Raw genomic sequence first — 18078 nt, 5'->3', positions numbered from 1 at the left:
GTCTCTATCTACACAGGGCTCCCACAATCATTCACAACCAGGTATTTAGATCCCAGAGGGTTTTACAACAACAAACTAGGAGTATGTTGTATTGTGCCATATGTCAGAGTTAATCGTTTGACCCTGAAAGTAAGTGAAATAACCTGCTGTGTTTGCATGACCGCTTTTGTCTTTACATCACAGGAGGCTGCTGAGGGGAGGACGGCTCATAATAATGTCTGGAATGGAATGGTATCGAACACGTGGAAAACATGTGTTTGATGTGTTCGATTCCATTCCATTGATTCTATTCCAGCCATTACTATGAGCACGTCTGTGCTTTACATGCTAGACAGAAAAAAAGGCTTTAACAAGTTGGCGTACAATAAAAACAAATGACAGCTCGCAAAACAATTTGCTGTTACAACTTGGCATTAAAAGAGCTGACATTTACGGAGGCTAATTTAAATGACTGTAATTTAAACAGGTAGATAGCATGAGTGGGTGGCTGAGTGAGTGAGTGGATTTGTGCGTGGGTCTAGGCTGGGCTGGGTGAGCCTTTAACAGGCTTGTGGGAGGGCCGTCCTGTAAATGAATGAACAACTTGGTTAATAGGGTCACAGACCACAGACATGCTAAGGAGGGAGATTCCCAGCCAAAGACGCCCTTTTAATCCCATCTCCCAATGTTAGTGCAGTCGCGGAGACCACATTCAAGGTAAACGCTGCAGATGGCGTCTCAATCTGAAATGACCTTTAAATGTCAACCGCGCTACAACGTGGATCTTCCATGGTCCAGATTGAATCTTGGCCTAAGTAACAGCACATCTCAACACATTTCTCCTCCTCTGCTCCTGCCTGGTCTACAGGGGTGGCAATTGGAGGGGCTACAAGCTTACAGATGAAAGAGGAGAGGAGGCATAGAACCTCTATTGTATTTCCTTTATTCCTGGCTTCCTACCTCCTCGCCTCCTTCTGAAAACCCATTGGATGAGAAGGTCAGAACATTGGATGATAAGTTCAGAGGTCCCTCCCTTCTGACCTTCTCATCCAATGGGTTTTGAATAGGTGGGGGGGGGGGGGGGGGGGAGATGTGAGGAAATACAATTGAGATTCTCCCTATGAATATTCTGGGTCTCACATTCAAGGTGTCATTTCCCTTTGAGAGAGAGGGAATTGAAGTGAACTGAATTGAGAGAGAGACAGATAAAGAGAGTGAGAGAGATCAAGACAAATAACGAATATAAGATTAAACTGGTAATGCACACAGGCTTCCAAACACAGTGGTTGGGTAACCCAGCAGGAGAGAGTGATGAAGAGAGGGGGGTTAAGGAGAGAAGAAAGCCACTGTCCTCATTAGCTCATTGAGACCTTCACCTGCCAGCAGTCTGGTCACACACCTCACGGTGCATTAGAGCATTCCAGAAGTCAACAATACAACTTTATAGTACCACACACACACACTTAGCCTACACACATATACACATGCACGCACACACATTCACATGTATGCACGCATACATGCTCAAACACACACACACGCACACGGATGCACTCACACAGTGGGGTACTCAGGGCGGCAAATAAAACAAACAGGTCATTCCCAAACTCCAGCTTAATTCTCCTTTCAGACACTGATCTAGGATCAGACAGCAGGAACAAGTACTTTTTATACCTGCAAACTCGACAGACAGCAAAGTTATTATGAAACATAATTGATCAGCAGGTATGATATGTAGTACTGTAGGAATGCAACATGCCTGTGGTCTGCCCCAAATTACACACGCTTCACTTGAGATGGTCTCTGTGTTGATCGATATACCAAGGGATATTTTTATACTGAATTCCCTTTAAAAGCATTTTAGACAGTAGGTATAGTGTACATGGAACTATGAGTGAGGTTCTGGTCACCAAGAATATTCCCAGATAGATCCAGAGGAGCAATGCATTTGAGAGCAGATATGCCATTTGTCCATTGCTTTGTTTTATTAATTCACAGGTGATATTTATGGATGATTTAATCATTGTTTGGGGATTAAGTTTAAATTAAATATTCAATGACATCAGCACATAATTGGAGCTGTTATCCAAACGTAAAATCCAGTAGATAATTCACTCATCCTTTACCTCATTTTCAGAGAAAATGTTATTGATCAATGAACTCAAATTGTCTCAACGATCTCATACCCACAAGGGGCCAAAGCCTCATGGATTTTCCTCAAAAGGATGGAAAACAATAAACAGCTAGTTGGGTGTGAAACTGTCTTCCATCGCCCCTTAATGTGCAAGTGTATACTCGTCAGATGTCATACATCAGAAGTGTCCACTTAATTTGAGGGCTGAGGGGATAGGGTGTGTCTTAAGCGTTTGGACCTCAACCACTGTAGGTCATGTGACAGATGTGAAAGCAGCATCTGCTCCCCTACCAGTGTGGGTCGTGACAGAATGTGAAGATGGCACTGCCATCTAGTGGACATAGCATGTGCATCAGGTATCTCCAACTGTGGTCCTGAGTCTGTGCAGGCGTTACTTCCAGGACTAACCCTAGAGCTGTTCTATAGGATTATTAAAAATCGCACCCATCTGGTGTCCCAGGTCTAGATAAATCAGTGGACCTGGCTTCGATTGAAATGTGCCTGCCGTATGAAGTCCCACCAAGTTGACCAGCGTTACCTATGCCAAAACAGGCTTTGGGTCTAGCGAGCTCTTTGATAAACTCACCTGCTTTAGTCTGGGATTTAATTACTGTCACCAGGTGTTTTAGCACTGGTGTAGAATACACACCTGCAAAGCTTCTCATGACCAGACCCTCCTGATAAAATAGTTAGCCGTCTTATGTTCATGGCATCACTGATGTGATTAGAACAGCTACTTCTGTTCATTAGCATGTACTCCTGTCAAAGACAGTGGGCTTTCAGTGTACATTATAGAAGTGGCTTCTTCACCTTGCCTTCATCTATACTGATATGTCATACCTGGCCAGCACAGCAAAGATCTGAGAGATGAAGCCATAAACGTGAGGTTCAGCCAAGAGAATATAATGAGAACTGTTAGATTCACCCATTTGATATTCTAACCTGCAGTGGGTTCCAGTCAATGACAAATACATGAGGCATCTGATCTGCCATGACAAGAAAGTCAAACATGTCACTTTCCAGTAGAAAGAACAGGCAATAGTGCCAACCAGTGGACAAAGCCAGAATCTCAGAACACTTGTTCCCAAATCACAATCTGAACATAAGACTTAACGTTTCAAATACAGACTACACAGAGTATCATGTTATGGTGAATGTTTATTCGATGGCCCAGGAGCAGATGTTACAGCAAGACGAATAGTAACAAATACAACAAGGCAGAATGTCACAACTCTAACAATGAGCCTACCCAGAAACCACCCTGTCACTCCCCCCCAGGACACCATGTAGAACTGAAACAATATGGCTTTCTCTCTACCAGTTAGGATACATGGAATTCACTTCTACTCATCTGATAATTTTAGAGCCACACAAATGCTTAGGGGATAGGGGCAAGGTGTTGGCTTCTGGACAGGAGAGCCATCTGAAATAAACACTGAGGTTAAGAGGCGAGGCTTTAGAAACATTTGCGGTGGACGATAGACGGGCCGGATTCCTCGTATTCCTGCTTGGAAATCCACATCTGTTGGAAGGTGGAGAGAGAGGCCAGGATGGAGCCACCGATCCAAACAGAGTATTTACGCTCAGGAGGGGCGATGATCTGGAGACCAGAGATTTGAATGTATTCATTAGTAAAACGGAGGTGATCTAAAGTTGTTTTAGTGCAGAATACATTAATAAATATGATTTCTGATCATGATCTTATGAAAGTATTGGAAGCCAAAAAGAGATCAACTGACGGGGAATACCATTTTTTGGGGGCTAGTTGAGAGATTACACTTGATGCCCATGGGCTGAAATTCAGAGAATCACACATGAATGCCCACCTTAATCTTCATAGTAGGAGGTGCCAAGCCACTGATCTCCTTCTGCATTCTATCAGCGATGCCAGGGAACATGGTGGTTCCACCAGAGAGAACAGTGTTGGCATACAGATCTTTCCTGATGTCCACATCACACTTCATGATAGAGTTGTAGGTGGTCTCATGCACTCCAGTGCTTTCCATTCCTACAAAAGCAAGCATGTACATGTTGATGGCAGCCCTAGGAACAGAAATTAACAGGCCTACAAGAATGGCTCTTTTAATGAGGTCAGTGAACATGCGACTGTCAAGAACCTTAGAGCTCCATAGGATTCTGAAAATGGTTTGTAGTGGTCAATGACTCACTAAGCTGAGTAACATTGTCTAGACAAGAACATTTGTACATGTATTAAAGAGCAACTCCAGTGGCCGAACGCAACCTTTGTCCGCTGATTTTCGAAAACCGCTAAAAAGTTGGGTGATTAGTGATCATGAATATTCATATATAAATAAGGGTGCATTTTGAATGTGACCTCTACCAAGAGGAAACATTCAGAGCCTCCATTTCTGTAGTGATATAAATGTATGAGTCAAAGCCCCAAAATGTCACATTTCACCACCATGTGGATTTCAGGACTAGAATTACTATAGTCACCAACCATAGACAAATGGCTTTTAACATGAACATTGTTAGCTGAAGTTCCTCTTTAATACGCAGAAAAACATCTCACCAATGAAGGACGGCTGGAACATGGTCTCAGGGCACCGGAAGCGCTCGTTGCCGATAGTGATGACCTGTCCATCAGGCAGCTCGTAGCTCTTCTCCAGAGAGGAACTGGAGGCGGAGGTCTTCATCTCCTGCTCGAAGTCCAGCGCCACATAGGCCAGCTTCTCCTTGATGTCGCGCACAATCTCCCTCTCGGCCGTGGTGGTGAAGCTGTAGCCACGCTCAGTCAGGATCTTCATCAGGTAGTCCGTGAGGTCACGTCCAGCCAGGTCCAGACGCAGGATGGCGTGGGGAAGAGCGTAACCCTCGTAGATGGGCACCGTGTGGCTAACACCATCCCCGGAATCCATCACTATTCCGGTGGTGCGACCAGATGCGTACAAAGACAGCACGGCCTGGATACCTACATACATGGCTGGGCTGTTGAAGGTCTCAAACATGATCTGGTAGAATAATAGAAGGTGGGAATTAGGACTATGCAAGACCCTTTATCAAAAAAAACATTTTAAACACCTACAAATACTGCTAGGACTGTGAGGCCCACCACTAATCAATACCTACCCTCAGGCAAGGTGAACAGAGTAACCCTGTCTACTGCTCTACATTCTGCTAGTGGATGAGGAGTCTTCACATGTAGTAAATAAAATGGCTGGGTTTATTTACTACTGCCACAGGGTTTCATTTGTAAATGACACTAATGCCCCCACTACTACCTGGGTCATCTTCTCCCTGTTGGCTTTGGGGTTAAGTGGGGCCTCCGTGAGCAGGACGGGATGCTCTTCAGGGGCCACACGCAGCTCATTGTAGAAGGTGTGATGCCAGATCTTCTCCATGTCGTCCCAGTTGGTAACAATGCCGTGCTCGATGGGGTACTTCAGAGTCAGGATGCCTCTCTTGCTCTGGGCCTCATCTCCCACATAACTGTCCTTCTGTCCCATGCCCACCATCACACCCTGGGGAAAGACACATTACCGTTACACTTTGTCCCTGCATTACGCATAAACTCAAGTTACAATACACTACAGAAGTTGTTTTCATCAAATGTTGGCTTGAGTTGCCTGCATGTTTTATATACACACAAGCAATTTCTTAACTCATGAAATCACAATCTTCAGTTTTAGGCTACCAATATATTATGCTTTTGTTAATGTGTTTGGGGAGGGGTGTCCCTTTCTTTTTAATGAGGCAATTTCTGGCCGATATTTGTCCATTTAGTGGACCTCTTGGCTCAAGAGCACCCCCAGAAGGAAGAGTTCTGTATAGCCTCTTCAAACTATCCCAAAGTCAAATATTGAGATAAAGAACATTACCAAAAAGTAAGTGGACACATGCTCGTCAAACATCTCAATTCCAAAATCATGACTATTAATATGGAGTTGGTCCCCTCCTTTGCTGCTATAATAGCCGCCACTCTGAGAAGGCTTTCCACTAGATGTTTGAACATTGCTGTGGGGAATTTCTTCCATTCAGCCACAAGAGCATTAGTGAAGTCAGGCACTGATGTTGAGCAAATAGGCCTGACTCAGTCAGTGTTCCATTTCATCACAAAAGTGGTCGATGGGTTGAGGGCCGGGCTCTGTGCAGGCCAGTCAAGTTCTTCCATACGAGCCACAGACCATTTCTGTATGGACCTCTTTGTGCACAGGAGTATTGTCATGCTGAAAGAGGAAATGGTCTTCACCCAAACTGTTGCAACAAAGACAGGCGCACAGAATGTCGCTGTAGCGTTAAGATTTCCCGTTATTGGAATTAAGTGGCCGAGCCTGAACCATGAAAAACAGCCCCAGACCATTATACCTCCACCAAACTTTAGTTGACACTACACAGTCGGGCAGGTAACGTTCTCCTGGCATCTGCCAAACCCAGATTCGTCTGTCGGACTGCCAGATGGTGAAGTGTGAGTCAGCACTCAAGAGAAGGTGTTTCCACTGCTCCAGAGTCCAGTGGCGGTGAGCTTTACACCACTCCAGCCAACACTTGACATTGTGCATAGTGATCTTAGGCTTGTGTGCAGCTGCTTGGCCACGGAAACTCATTTCATGAAGCTCCCGACAAACAGTTGTGCTGACGTTGCTTCCAGGGGCAGTTTGAAACACGGTAGGGAGTGTTGCATCCGAGGTCAGACGTCTTTTACATGTTTCAGCAGTCCCATTCTGTGAGCTTGTGTGGCCTACCACTTCACAGCTGAGCCATTGTTGCTCCTAGACATTTCCACTACACAATAACAGCACTTACGAGTTGATCGGGGCAGCTCTAGCAGGTCAGAGATTTGACAAATTGACTTCTAGGACAGTGCCACGTTTAAAGTCAGTAAGGCCCTTCTACTGCCAAAGTGTGGATGAAATAGCCAAATCCACTAATTTGAAGGGGTGTCCACATACTTTTATACACAAACTATATAGCCTATATTAAGTGAATCCGATATCTAAGAGCCCAGTATGGTTCCAACCTGATGTCTGGGTCTTCCAACAATGGAGGGGAAGACAGCACGGGGAGCATCATCCCCTGCAAAACCAGCCTTGCACATGCCTGAACCATTGTCAACCACCAGTGCAGCAATATCGTCTTCAGCCATTCTGTTAAAAAAAAAAAAAAAAGAAGGGGATTAATGAAGCAAGGCCTAAAAAGCAAGAACAAAGCCAAACCATTGCCTGGTGTAGGGTATATCTCAATACATACCACCAATTACTACAGTATAAATGTGACAAATTAGAGGTCCTCATTTGTAAGTGTAGACATAGGACCATAGTCAACTGTAATTCGTAACAATTAGTTAAATGTTTAACCACAGTAACTGTTAAAGAGCACTAGTCTACTAGCAGAACTTGTAAAAACAGTGGAATTGAAACTAATACAATAATTTGGAACAAAGCAAGAACTCCAGTGTAATTTATTCTCTCTCAATATATGGCTCCGAGTCCAACAACTCAAACACGTATTCAGACAAATCCAAGCAAAGCTGTATTTCAAATCAAGTGATTTTAACCAAGCTAGAACAAACACATTTAACGATACAACTCGACATTTCCGATTAGCTTTCCCAAACGTCGGGAGAGTGGCGTTTGCTTACCTGTCAGTTGGGACTTCTCGTCAAGAATCCGGGAATGATTATGTTCTCCACAAAGTGTGCGTGACATCCACATTTCAGCAGGAGACTATATACCTCCTTTTCTCCCCAGCCGTGCATCATCCTCCGCCTTCACGTTCACCTGCACACACCAAATATGGGCATTGTTTTCAAAAAAAGACACCGGATTGGATTGGGAGGTGTTTTACGGTGGAAGTGACTGACCGTTGTCTTTCCCAGGCAAGACGACATGAAAGAGACTGCATGGATTGGAAGGAAACAGGTACATGTTGGGTTAGCCTACAGGTTTTGGGTCATTTAAATTCAGTAGAATTTTGAAATGTAAGAGACGTCGTTGAATGTGTTAGCAGGCTAACCCTTTATCAAGTGAATCCACATTGTGGAAAAGACAATGGGAAAAGAGGACTGGTGCGCTCATATTGTAGTGAGACAAAAGTAGCCGATAGGGCGCGATCAAATATAATACCTCAATGTGCCCGATCCCATCGTAATTTATGAACATGGCTTGATTATGTTTTGTTTTGTTAAATAAATGTTTGCCCAACTATTCTTTTGAAAGATCAGCTGCGTGTCATGCATTGCATTGTATTGCATCAGATCTGCGCACCCTGGACCAGAGTGTTGCATCGAAAGTTTGACCTGAGATAGGCATAGGTGGGCTATGCTGCCCTTCATAGTCTGTAGACATTAATCAAATACATATTAGACCATGTCAAATACGTGACCTGTGCTTAGTTCTTAGTTATTCAGTACTTTACAATGCAACCTCAAAGCACCTAGTATACACAGGCAGCCTAATTCTGATCTGATTGGTCTAAATACCAATAATTGGGAAAAATATCAGAATGTGGCTGCCTTTGGGTTTAAAATCTGGTATAATTGCTCCCGAAATACAGGCTAGCAGAAGGCTATTATTGTAAAAAAAAAAAAAAACTCAATGTGTGAGAGGACTGTACTTGTCTGTGGGGCTATAATTGGCTAACAGGCAGTAGTGGTGTGTGTGTAAAATCACTGGGGAAGCCAAACCTATGTGTTGTGATAATTGCGTTGTTTGCTCTATAACATGTTAGTTCATATGCCTTGTGGCCATGATATATATGCCTAATACCCTGACTACACCGCTCGCGTCGCAAAATAAATTTAGAAATCTATGTTATTCAATTATTGCACCCACACTGCTCGCGCGCGTCAACGAGCGTCTGCGTTGCCAAGGGCTAAAATAGAAGTCATTCCTATTTCTGACGCAGATCACGCTGCAAGTCCTGCCTCTCCCATCTCCTCATTGGTTTATAGAAGCAGGTACCCACGTGCCATCTCCTCATTGGTTATACCCACGTGGGTGATTGAAAGACTAACTGTGTTGCCGGTTGTCGTGATAACACTTTGAAAGTTTAGATGCCAATCACCATATAAATTCAACTATGAAAAAGCCTGGAAGGAGGAGAGATGACTAGAAATGATTCGGTTGACCGTTTTATGTGTGGATTAATTGTTAATTGTTAATTGTCAACCTAATGTTTATATCCCAGGACAAATTAGCTAGCAACAGCAAGCTAGCTAAATAGGACAAATTAGCTAGTAAGTGCAAGCTAACTAGCTAAATTGCCATAAATATTTAAAGCTTTTCGTCCTGTCCCCAAATTAATGTCATTGGTTCAGAGTTTGTTTTGATATTTTAACCTGCGTGTCGTGATAACGTTTGGTGTAGGGGGACAAAATAAATTTATGCACGGTGTCCCACGATGGCGCACACGGTTTGGGTTCCGTGTAAGGTCGAGACAATAAGAAGACACAGTGGCTGAATCAATTCAACAACACCTTTGTTTCATCACAAAACCGGAGAGCAATCTCTCTCCGGTGAAGTCCACAAAGCATACTGCATTTAACAGACAGTTACATGATCTACAGCATGGTCAAGCAAGTTAATGTTTCCAACATTTTCGGACTACTAAACAACTGTTGAGAGAGAGTGTGTGTGTGTGTGTGTGTGTGTGTGTGTGTGTGTGTGTGTGTGTGTGTGTGTGTGTGTGTGTGTGTGTGTGTGTGTGTGTGTGTGTGTGTGTGTGTGTGCGCATTTGTGCAAGTAGAAAAAAACATGTTGACTCTACTTGTAGAGAAATGCCAATGCCATCCTCCTCTCTTTTATGACTCTGTCATACAGTACACACTTTTAGTTTTTGCTGTCCTAGGCTACCTGGCTAAAATGCTTGCTCGCTAGCCTAACTTCCTTTCATGGGCAACGATGTGCCGCTAGTTAACGTTAGCCTATTACAGTACATTAGCTACATATTGAACTTCCATCCTCTCAGGCCAGAGGATCATTGGCCAGTAAGGAGAAATAAGTAAAACCACAAGTCCAAATCCCTATCTCCATCCATGGGTAATTTAGGAAAGGGCCAATTTTAGCTAGTTAGCTAGCAAATGGAGGACAACAGCACAACGAGATACAATTCATGTTTCTGTCAATTATGTTTTGCTTTTGATGTGAAATCCAAACTGGATTCCCTTTACACTTTTTTTGGGGTGTGCCAGGACCATTCACAGTTTAGCTCGCTCAGTTTAGCTCAACGCTGATTGGCTATTATTTTATGTATTTTTTTTATCAAGGCAGGCCAAATGCTCGCTGGCTTCCCTTACATTCAATGCTACGGGCGGAAATAATGTTGACCAGGCAGCATCAGATAGATGGCCGCTGTTTCGCAGGCTCGGATGCTTTCTCCGGTGAGATTCGTTCAGCCTCTTGCGAACTGAAGGACATTTATGTATTCTTTTATTGGTCAATGTTTTGGGAAAGCCTGACTTCCCTTGCCATCCATGAATACACGCACTGCTAACAGGGGTAGTAAACTGCTCAACCTGCTTAGAATTCTAAACTCGTACAAACTAACTTCGCTATAGGCCTACAAATAAACTAGTTATTTACCAGTGAAATTGTATTTAATTGTATTGAACCTTTATTTAAGCAGGGAGTCATGCTGAGACTACGGCCTATATTGCAGATGAGCCCTGCATGACCACATCAATCAACAACAATTACACTATACACACTAATTACACAATACATGAAAAGCAAACACAAAACAGGAAAAGCAAAACACAATCATATGAAACAAACACATTGTTCAATAAAAAGACCCTCTAACATCTGCCTGAATTGCCTTAGAGGCACCAATTCATCTTTTAGGACTTTTGGAGGTCATTCCACAGGCACAAAAAACTAAAAGCAGATTTACCTAACTCCGAAGAGATTGAAGGGATCTCTAGGGTTAGCCATCCATGACTCCGGATCTAGTAACTTATACGTCTGAAGGTTAACAGTGAGGTCAGGTATGGTGTAAGTTTATGCAAGAGGGCTTTCTAGACAATGAGACTTCAAGGATGGCCAGCCTACTTTCTGATGCAAAATGCAATGATGTGTACTGAACCTATTGCCTGTAATATTTTGTATTTTATTTAACCTTTATTTAACTACACAATGCGCTGTGATGAACTGCGTCCAATGGCTTCAATACAGTGGCAGCTGCATTCATATAAACGTTATCGCAATAGTCAATAACTGGAATAAATGATTTGTTTTCAGCTATTTAACGAAATAAATGACCTGTTCCTATAGAAGAAGCCTATTTCAATCCTTCATTTCTTAACTAACTCATCAACATGCTTTTTGAAACACAGCTTTTTGTCAATTCAGATTCCCAGATATTTATTCGCGGGGGCACGATCAATGAGGGCACCATCCAAAGTATATATGCATAAATCATCAGATACATTTTTTTATTTTTATGAATCGAAACCAAACTTTTTGCAGCATAAATGTATCTTCTGCACCATTTCCTCTGCTGGATGTTCCTCATTATAATCCCTTATATTAATTATAAACTGGGTGGTTCGAGCCCTGAATGCTGATTGGCTGACAGCCATGCTATATCAGACCGTATACCATGGGTATGACAAAACATGTATTTTTACTCCTCTAATTACGTTGGTATAGTTATAATAGCAGTAAGGCACCTCAGAGGTTTGTGATATACTGTATGGCCAATATACCACGGCTAAGGGCTGTGTCCAGGCACTCCGTCGTGCGTAAGAACAGCCCTTAGCCGTAGTACAGTATATTGTCATATACCACACCTCCTCAGGCCTTATTGCTTAATTAGAACATATAAAACATGGGTCTACATAGCTCACAGGAGCTGTGTAGTAGAAACAGGAGATATTTATTCTGGTGCAATTGACATATAACCTTTAACCTAAGGGGAAGAAGCGGAAACTCTTTATTCAAGGGGTTATTTGTCACATAAATGGAAAGTTTTTGTGACAGAAGAACCTGTTTAATAGTAAAGAGGATTCATGTCTGTGTACGTACTCTAATGGTCTTGCTGGAGACACTTTCACAGTTATAGTCAGTCTGTCTTCAGAAAAAATGTATCTATAGATCTGTGTCATATCTATGCAAGAATTGAGGTTTCCCATTTTAACTTCCTTTTCTAAAATGCAAATATTTTCCTGTGTATGACCACTAAGGGGCAATGCAGTTCAATCTACCGCAGACCTGGCTACCTACCAGATGGTCATCACCGTAGTTACCACAGCCACAAAGTCATAAACCCCACCTATTTCTGTCATTTTTACGATAGACAATTTTGACTTTGTGGCTGTGCTATCTAGTGGAAACCCTACCAGAGAGCGCTCATCTTACCGCTGTCCCCCACCCAGTCAGCAACGATGGTAGTTAATGCCGTTTTAGGTTTTCTGCTGTGTGCCTCTCCTCCATGTTCTGTGGTCAGTAGTAGCCTACATGGGACTTCATTTCCCACGTGCTCATCAATGTGATGGGTTGCTGCAGTGATGTATTACAGCGTGTTCATAGACATCCAACAATCTGTTGTGCCACATAAGGTGTTTGAGAGCTGGCGCTTTGTAGGCCTACTTGCAGAGCGATCATTGTACAATTTCTCCATCCCGGCCGTCACAGTTTTGGCATCTAGTCTGGTTTGTATTGCCTTACAGGACTTCGCTGCTGTCGCTTCCCTATCTTACTCTCTGACATTTTTTAAACTGTTAACGAGGATGACGTGCTGGGCACTTTAAATAAGTAATTTTAAAGATGCATATCTCCTACTAACATATCTCCTAATACTAACATACAGTCCATTCAGAAAGTATTCAGACCCTTTGACTTTTTCCACATTTTGTTAGGCCTTATTCTAAAATTGATTAAATCGTTTTTCCCTCTCATCAATCTATACATAATACCCCATAATGACAAATCAAAAACAGAAATATCACAGTTATATAAGTATTCAGACCCTTTACTCAATACTTGTTGAAGCACCTTTGGCAGCGATTACAGCCTTGAGTCTTGTTAGGTATGATGCTACAATATTGGCACACCTGTATTTGGGGAGTTTCTCCCATTGTTCTCTGCAGATCCTCTCAAGAGAGACATTCCGGTCCAAGTCCGGGCTCTGGCTGGACCACTCAAGGACATTCAGAGACTTGTTCCGAAGCCACCCCTGAGTTGTCTTGGCTGTGTGCTTAGGGTCGTTGTCCTGTTGGAAGGTGAATCTTCACCCCAGTCTGAGGTCCTGAGCGCTCTGGAGTAGGTTTCCATCAAGGATCTCTCTGTACTTTGCTCCATTCATCTTTCCCTCAATCCTGACTAGTCTCCCAGTCCCTGCCGCTGAAAAACGTTCCCACAGCATGATGCTGCAAGCACCATGCTTCACCGTACGGATGGTGCCAGGTTTGCGCTAGACGTGACGTTTGGCATTCAGGCCAAAGAGTTCAATCTTGGTTTCATCAGACCAGAGAATGTTGTTTCTCATGGTCTGAGGGTCTTTAGGTGCCTTTTGACAAACTCCAAGAGGGCTGTCATGTACCTTTTACTGAGGAGTGCCTTCTGTCTGGCCACTATCATAAAGGCCTGATTCTCCCATCTCCACAGAGGAACTCTGGAGCTCTCTGAGTGACCATCGGGTTCTTGGTCACCTCCCTGACCAAGGCCTTTCTCCCCTGATTACTCAGTTTGGCCAGGTAGGGCCAGCTCTAGGAAGAGTCTTGGGGGTTCCAAACTTCTTCCATTTAAGAATGATGGAGGCCACTGTGTTCTTGGGGACCTTCAATGCTGCAGACATTTTTTGGTACCCTTCCCCAGATCTTTGCCTCGATTCAATCCTGTCTCGGAGCTCTACTGACAATTCCTTCGAACTCATGGCTTGGTTTTTGCTCTGACATGCACTGTCAACTGTGGGACCTTATATAGACAGGTGTGTGCCTTTCCAAATCATGTCCAATCAATTGAATTTACCACAAGTGGACTCTAATCAAGTTATAGAAACATCTCAAGGATGATCAATGGAAACAGGATGCACCTGAGCTCAATTTCGAGTCTCATAGCAAAGGGTCTGAATACTTATGTACATAAGGTTTTCCTGTTTATACTTTTTTATACATTTGCAAACATTTCTAAAAACCTGTTTTCTCTTTGTCATTATGGGGTATTGTGTGTAGATTGATGAGGAAAACAATTAATTTAATACATTTTAGAATAAGGCTGTAACATAGCAAAATGGGGAAAAAGTCAGGGGGTCTGAATATTTTACGAACGCACTGAGTGGATACTGAGTGTGACTGTGTGAGAGCGAAGTCTTGACTAAATAACGACTCATTATTATTTGTACATCAGTCAGTCACAATTTACCCATGATACATTACAATTTTTATCCTCTTGAACATGGCCATTATCTGCAGTGCTGCTCATGGCACTGTCATTTTGCTGAGCTACCCAGAGACCGAAGAGAAAGCGAGACACCACACTTGTTTTTTTTCTGGTTCAATGTAATGTAAGTCAATGAACTACTTACTATAAGTAGACCAGACCCAGCTGCTATTGCATTGGTGTCTATGGGAGACACACCCAGTTAAATAGACCGGAACATACTTTTTTCCTCAATGGTAAATGGCCTGAGTGAACCATCTTCATTTAACCATCATCTTTGGTCTACCTTTATGTTGTTTATCTACCTCCTGAAAGCTAAGTATAGAAAACAATTCCCACCTTTAATATTCAGTCCTACAGGGGTCACTCATCATTATGAGACATTCAGGGGTTACTTTTTAATGGTACGTTTACAAACATATATTTTCATAAATAGAATTTAAAGTTGTGTCTCATTATGGTAAGTGGTGAAATAAGTATAGCCAGTTACAATTGTAATGGCCTAGCAGATAATAAGAAAAGACAGTCAGTATGTACCTGGCTAAAAGAGAAGGAATATAATATCTATTGTTTACAGGAAACACATTCAACAATTTTAGATTAAGTTTTGTGGAAAAAGGACTGGGGGGGCAATATATATTTCTCCCATGGGCAAAGAAATTCAAAAGGGGTGATGATATTAATTAACAGCCATTTTGATCCAAATGTGCAAATTGTCCAAACAGATCCGCAAGGTATATGAATGATTTTAGATATGTTATTGGACCATTAACATATATGGCATATTAACCTATACGATCCAAATAATGATGATCCAAACCTCTATGAAAATATATATAAGAATGTATCAACTCTACTCTAATGGTGTTTTACGGGTACTATTTAATGAAGCTGCCAGTTGAGGACTTGTGAGGCGTATGTTTCTCAAACTAGACACTCTAATGTACTTGTCCTCTTGCTCAGTTGTGTACCGGGGCCTCCCACTCCTCTTTCCGTTCTGGTTAGAGCCAGTTTGCGCTGTTCTGTGAAGGGCGTAGTACACAGCGTTGTACGAGATCTTCAGTTTCTTGGCAATTTCTCGTATGGAATAGCCTTCATTTTTCAGAACAAAAATAGACTGACGCGTTTCAGAAGAAATTTCTTTGTTTCTGGCCAATTTGAGCCTATAATCGAACCCACAAATGCTGATGCTCCAGATACTCAACTAGTCTAAAGAAGGCCAGTTGTATTGCTTCTTTAAAACCTCTTCGGGATAGGGGGCAGTATTTTCACGGCCGGATGAAAAAGTACCCAAATTAAACTGCCTGCAACTCGGGCCCAGGAGGTAGGATATGCATATCATTAGTATATTTGGATAGAAAACACTCTGATGTTTCTAAAACTGTTTGAATGATGTCTGTGAGTATAACAGAACTCATATGGCAGGCAAAAACCTGAGAGAAATCCAACCAGGAAGTGTGAAATCTGAGGTTGTAGTTTTTTCAAGTAATTGCCTTTACAGTATACAGTGACTTAGGGTTCATTTTGCACTTCCTAAAGCTTCCACTAGATGTCAACAGTCTTTAGAACCTTGTTTGAGGATTCTATGGTGAATTTGATGGGAATAACAGCCCAAGGAAGTAGGTGTCCCATTATAAGGCATGGGTACAGTCACACGCAAAGACTTGGGAGCGAGCTGAGTTCATATTCACTCCTAAAGAGAACGGATATGTCCGGTTGGAATTTTATTGAAGATATATGTTAAAAACAACCTAAAGATTGATTCTATACATCGTTTGACATGCTTCTACAAACTGTAGTATAACTTTTTTGACTTTTCGTCTGGACTAAGTAAGCACGCGCGTTGTGGGTTTGGATAGTGAACCTAACGCGTGAACAAAATGGATGTATTTGGACATAAAGAGAAACTTTATCGAACATGTATTGTGGAGCTGGGGTTCCTGGGAGTGCCTTCTGATGAAGATAATCAAAGGTAAGTTAATATTTATAATGTAATTTCTTAGTTGTATTGACTCCAAGATGGCGGGTTTCTGTTTGCTAGTTGTTAGTGTCATCTGGGCTGTACTCAGATTATTGCAAATTGTGCTTTCGCCGTGAACCTTTTTTGAAATCTGACAAAGCGGTAGCATTTAGGAGAAGTCTATCTATAATTCTGTGCATAACACTTGTATATTGATCAAAGTTTATGATGAGTATTTCTGTAATATGTGTGCTCATTGCTCATTCACCGGGAGTTTGGAGGGAAAACATTTCTGAACATTACGCGCCAATGTAAAATGGGGTTTTTGGATATAAATATGAACTTTATCGAGCAAAACATACATGTATTGTGTAACATGAAGTCCTATGAGTGCCATCTGATGAAGATCATCAAAGGTTAGTGAATATTTTAGCTGTACTTTTGTTTTTTGTGATGCATCTAGTTGCTTGGAAAATGGCTGTGTGATTTTTCTTGTGAAGTTTATGTCCTAACATAATCTAATTGTATGCTTTCGCCGTAAAGCCTTTTTGAAATCGGACGATGTGGTTGGATTAACGAGAGTCTTATATTTAAAATGGTGTAAACTAGTTGATTGTTTGAGAAAATGGAATTATGAGATTTTAGCTGTTTTGAATTTGGCGCTCTGATTTTCCACTGGCTGTTGTCAAAATCAATCCCGTTAACGGGATCCTGTCTCGAAGGGGTCCTCAACAGGTTTTAATCAAAACAATAGTTTTCATCTGTGCTAACATAATTGCAAAAGGGTTTTCTAATGATCATTTAGTCTTTTAAAATGATAAACTTGGATTAGCTAACACAACGTGGCATTGGAACACAGGACTGATGGTTGCTGATAATGGGCCTCTGTATGCCTATGTAGATATTCCATAAAAAATCTGCGGTTTCCAGCTACAAAAGTAATTTTCAACATTAAAAATGTCTACACTGTATCAATTTGATGGTATTTAAATGGAGAAAAAAACAAGGACATTTCTAAGTGACCCCAAACTTTTGAACAGTAGTTGTATCTCAGAAATGTGTATTATTTACCTGATAGTCTTTTTTGCTCATCTTTATAAATGGTGCCAATCATTTGACAGACACAGCGTTTCGTGTTTCCACCACTTTTTTGAATAAGACACTCGTTATGGCACCGGAAACCTTAGTGAATGAGATTGATAATGCTCTTAGGTAGGGCCATCATAATGTCTGCCCTGAAGAAGGTCATAGGTCATGATTGTAGCGTGTGCCCTGGAGAAGGTAACAGGTCATGTCTCTGTCTTCTGGGTTTCTGGTTAGGCATCAGACTGTCAGGGGAGAGTGGTCTGAGGTTAGCAGTAGACTGTCGGGGGAGAGTGGTCTGAGGTTAGTAGTAGACTGTCAGGGGAGAGTGGCATGGGGTTAGTAGCCGGTGTTAATATATAAATATCTCTTCTTTAGTTTATCAAGTGGCTGATGGACACCGATCAATATATCAATCATAGTACATTGTAATTTAAGTGAAAGTGCTGAATGGTTCCTAGTGTTAAAGGCACTAATGACAGCTTAACTTGTTTAATGTTTTCCAAATGGCATTCTTCGGTCAGCCCAGGTCTCTCAGTTCATGACTTTAAATCTTGTTCTCTTGAATCTCCTGCAGTATGTTA

General features: G+C 42.1%; 1 protein-coding gene across 1 annotated transcript; it reads right to left on the bottom strand.

Annotated features, from left to right (window-relative positions):
- Window positions 1–3253: 3253 nt before the first annotated feature.
- On the bottom strand, window positions 3254–7864 carry LOC106601958 (actin, non-muscle 6.2). The gene is made up of 6 exons (XM_014194401.1): window positions 7713–7864; window positions 7092–7218; window positions 5356–5595; window positions 4647–5085; window positions 3940–4121; window positions 3254–3713 (listed from the first exon to the last, which is right to left on the bottom strand). Exons 2-6 carry the CDS (start codon window positions 7215–7217, stop codon window positions 3570–3572), a joined length of 1131 nt encoding a protein of 376 aa, XP_014049876.1. The 5' UTR covers window position 7218; window positions 7713–7864; the 3' UTR covers window positions 3254–3569.
- Between the last annotated feature and the right edge of the window lie 10214 nt (window positions 7865–18078).

The sequence above is a fragment of the Salmo salar genome, chromosome 03, assembly GCF_965601325.2.
Source record: "Salmo salar chromosome 03, fSalSal1, whole genome shotgun sequence".
NCBI classification, from domain to species: domain Eukaryota; kingdom Metazoa; phylum Chordata; class Actinopteri; order Salmoniformes; family Salmonidae; genus Salmo; species Salmo salar.
The sequence above is the reverse complement of the archived record's forward strand: the minus strand, read 5'-3'. Positions and strand labels throughout refer to the sequence as shown.

Coding starts and splice junctions, on each gene's coding strand:
- LOC106601958 (XM_014194401.1), bottom strand. CDS start 7,217: ATGGCTGAAGACGATATTGCTGCACTGGTGGTTGACAATGGTTCAGGC. Junction 5,596..7,091: donor TTGGAAGACCCAGACATCAG/GTTGGAACCATA, acceptor GTCTTTCCCCAG/GGTGTGATGGTGGGCATGGG. Junction 5,086..5,355: donor ACAGGGAGAAGATGACCCAG/GTAGTAGTGGGG, acceptor TTATTCTACCAG/ATCATGTTTGAGACCTTCAA.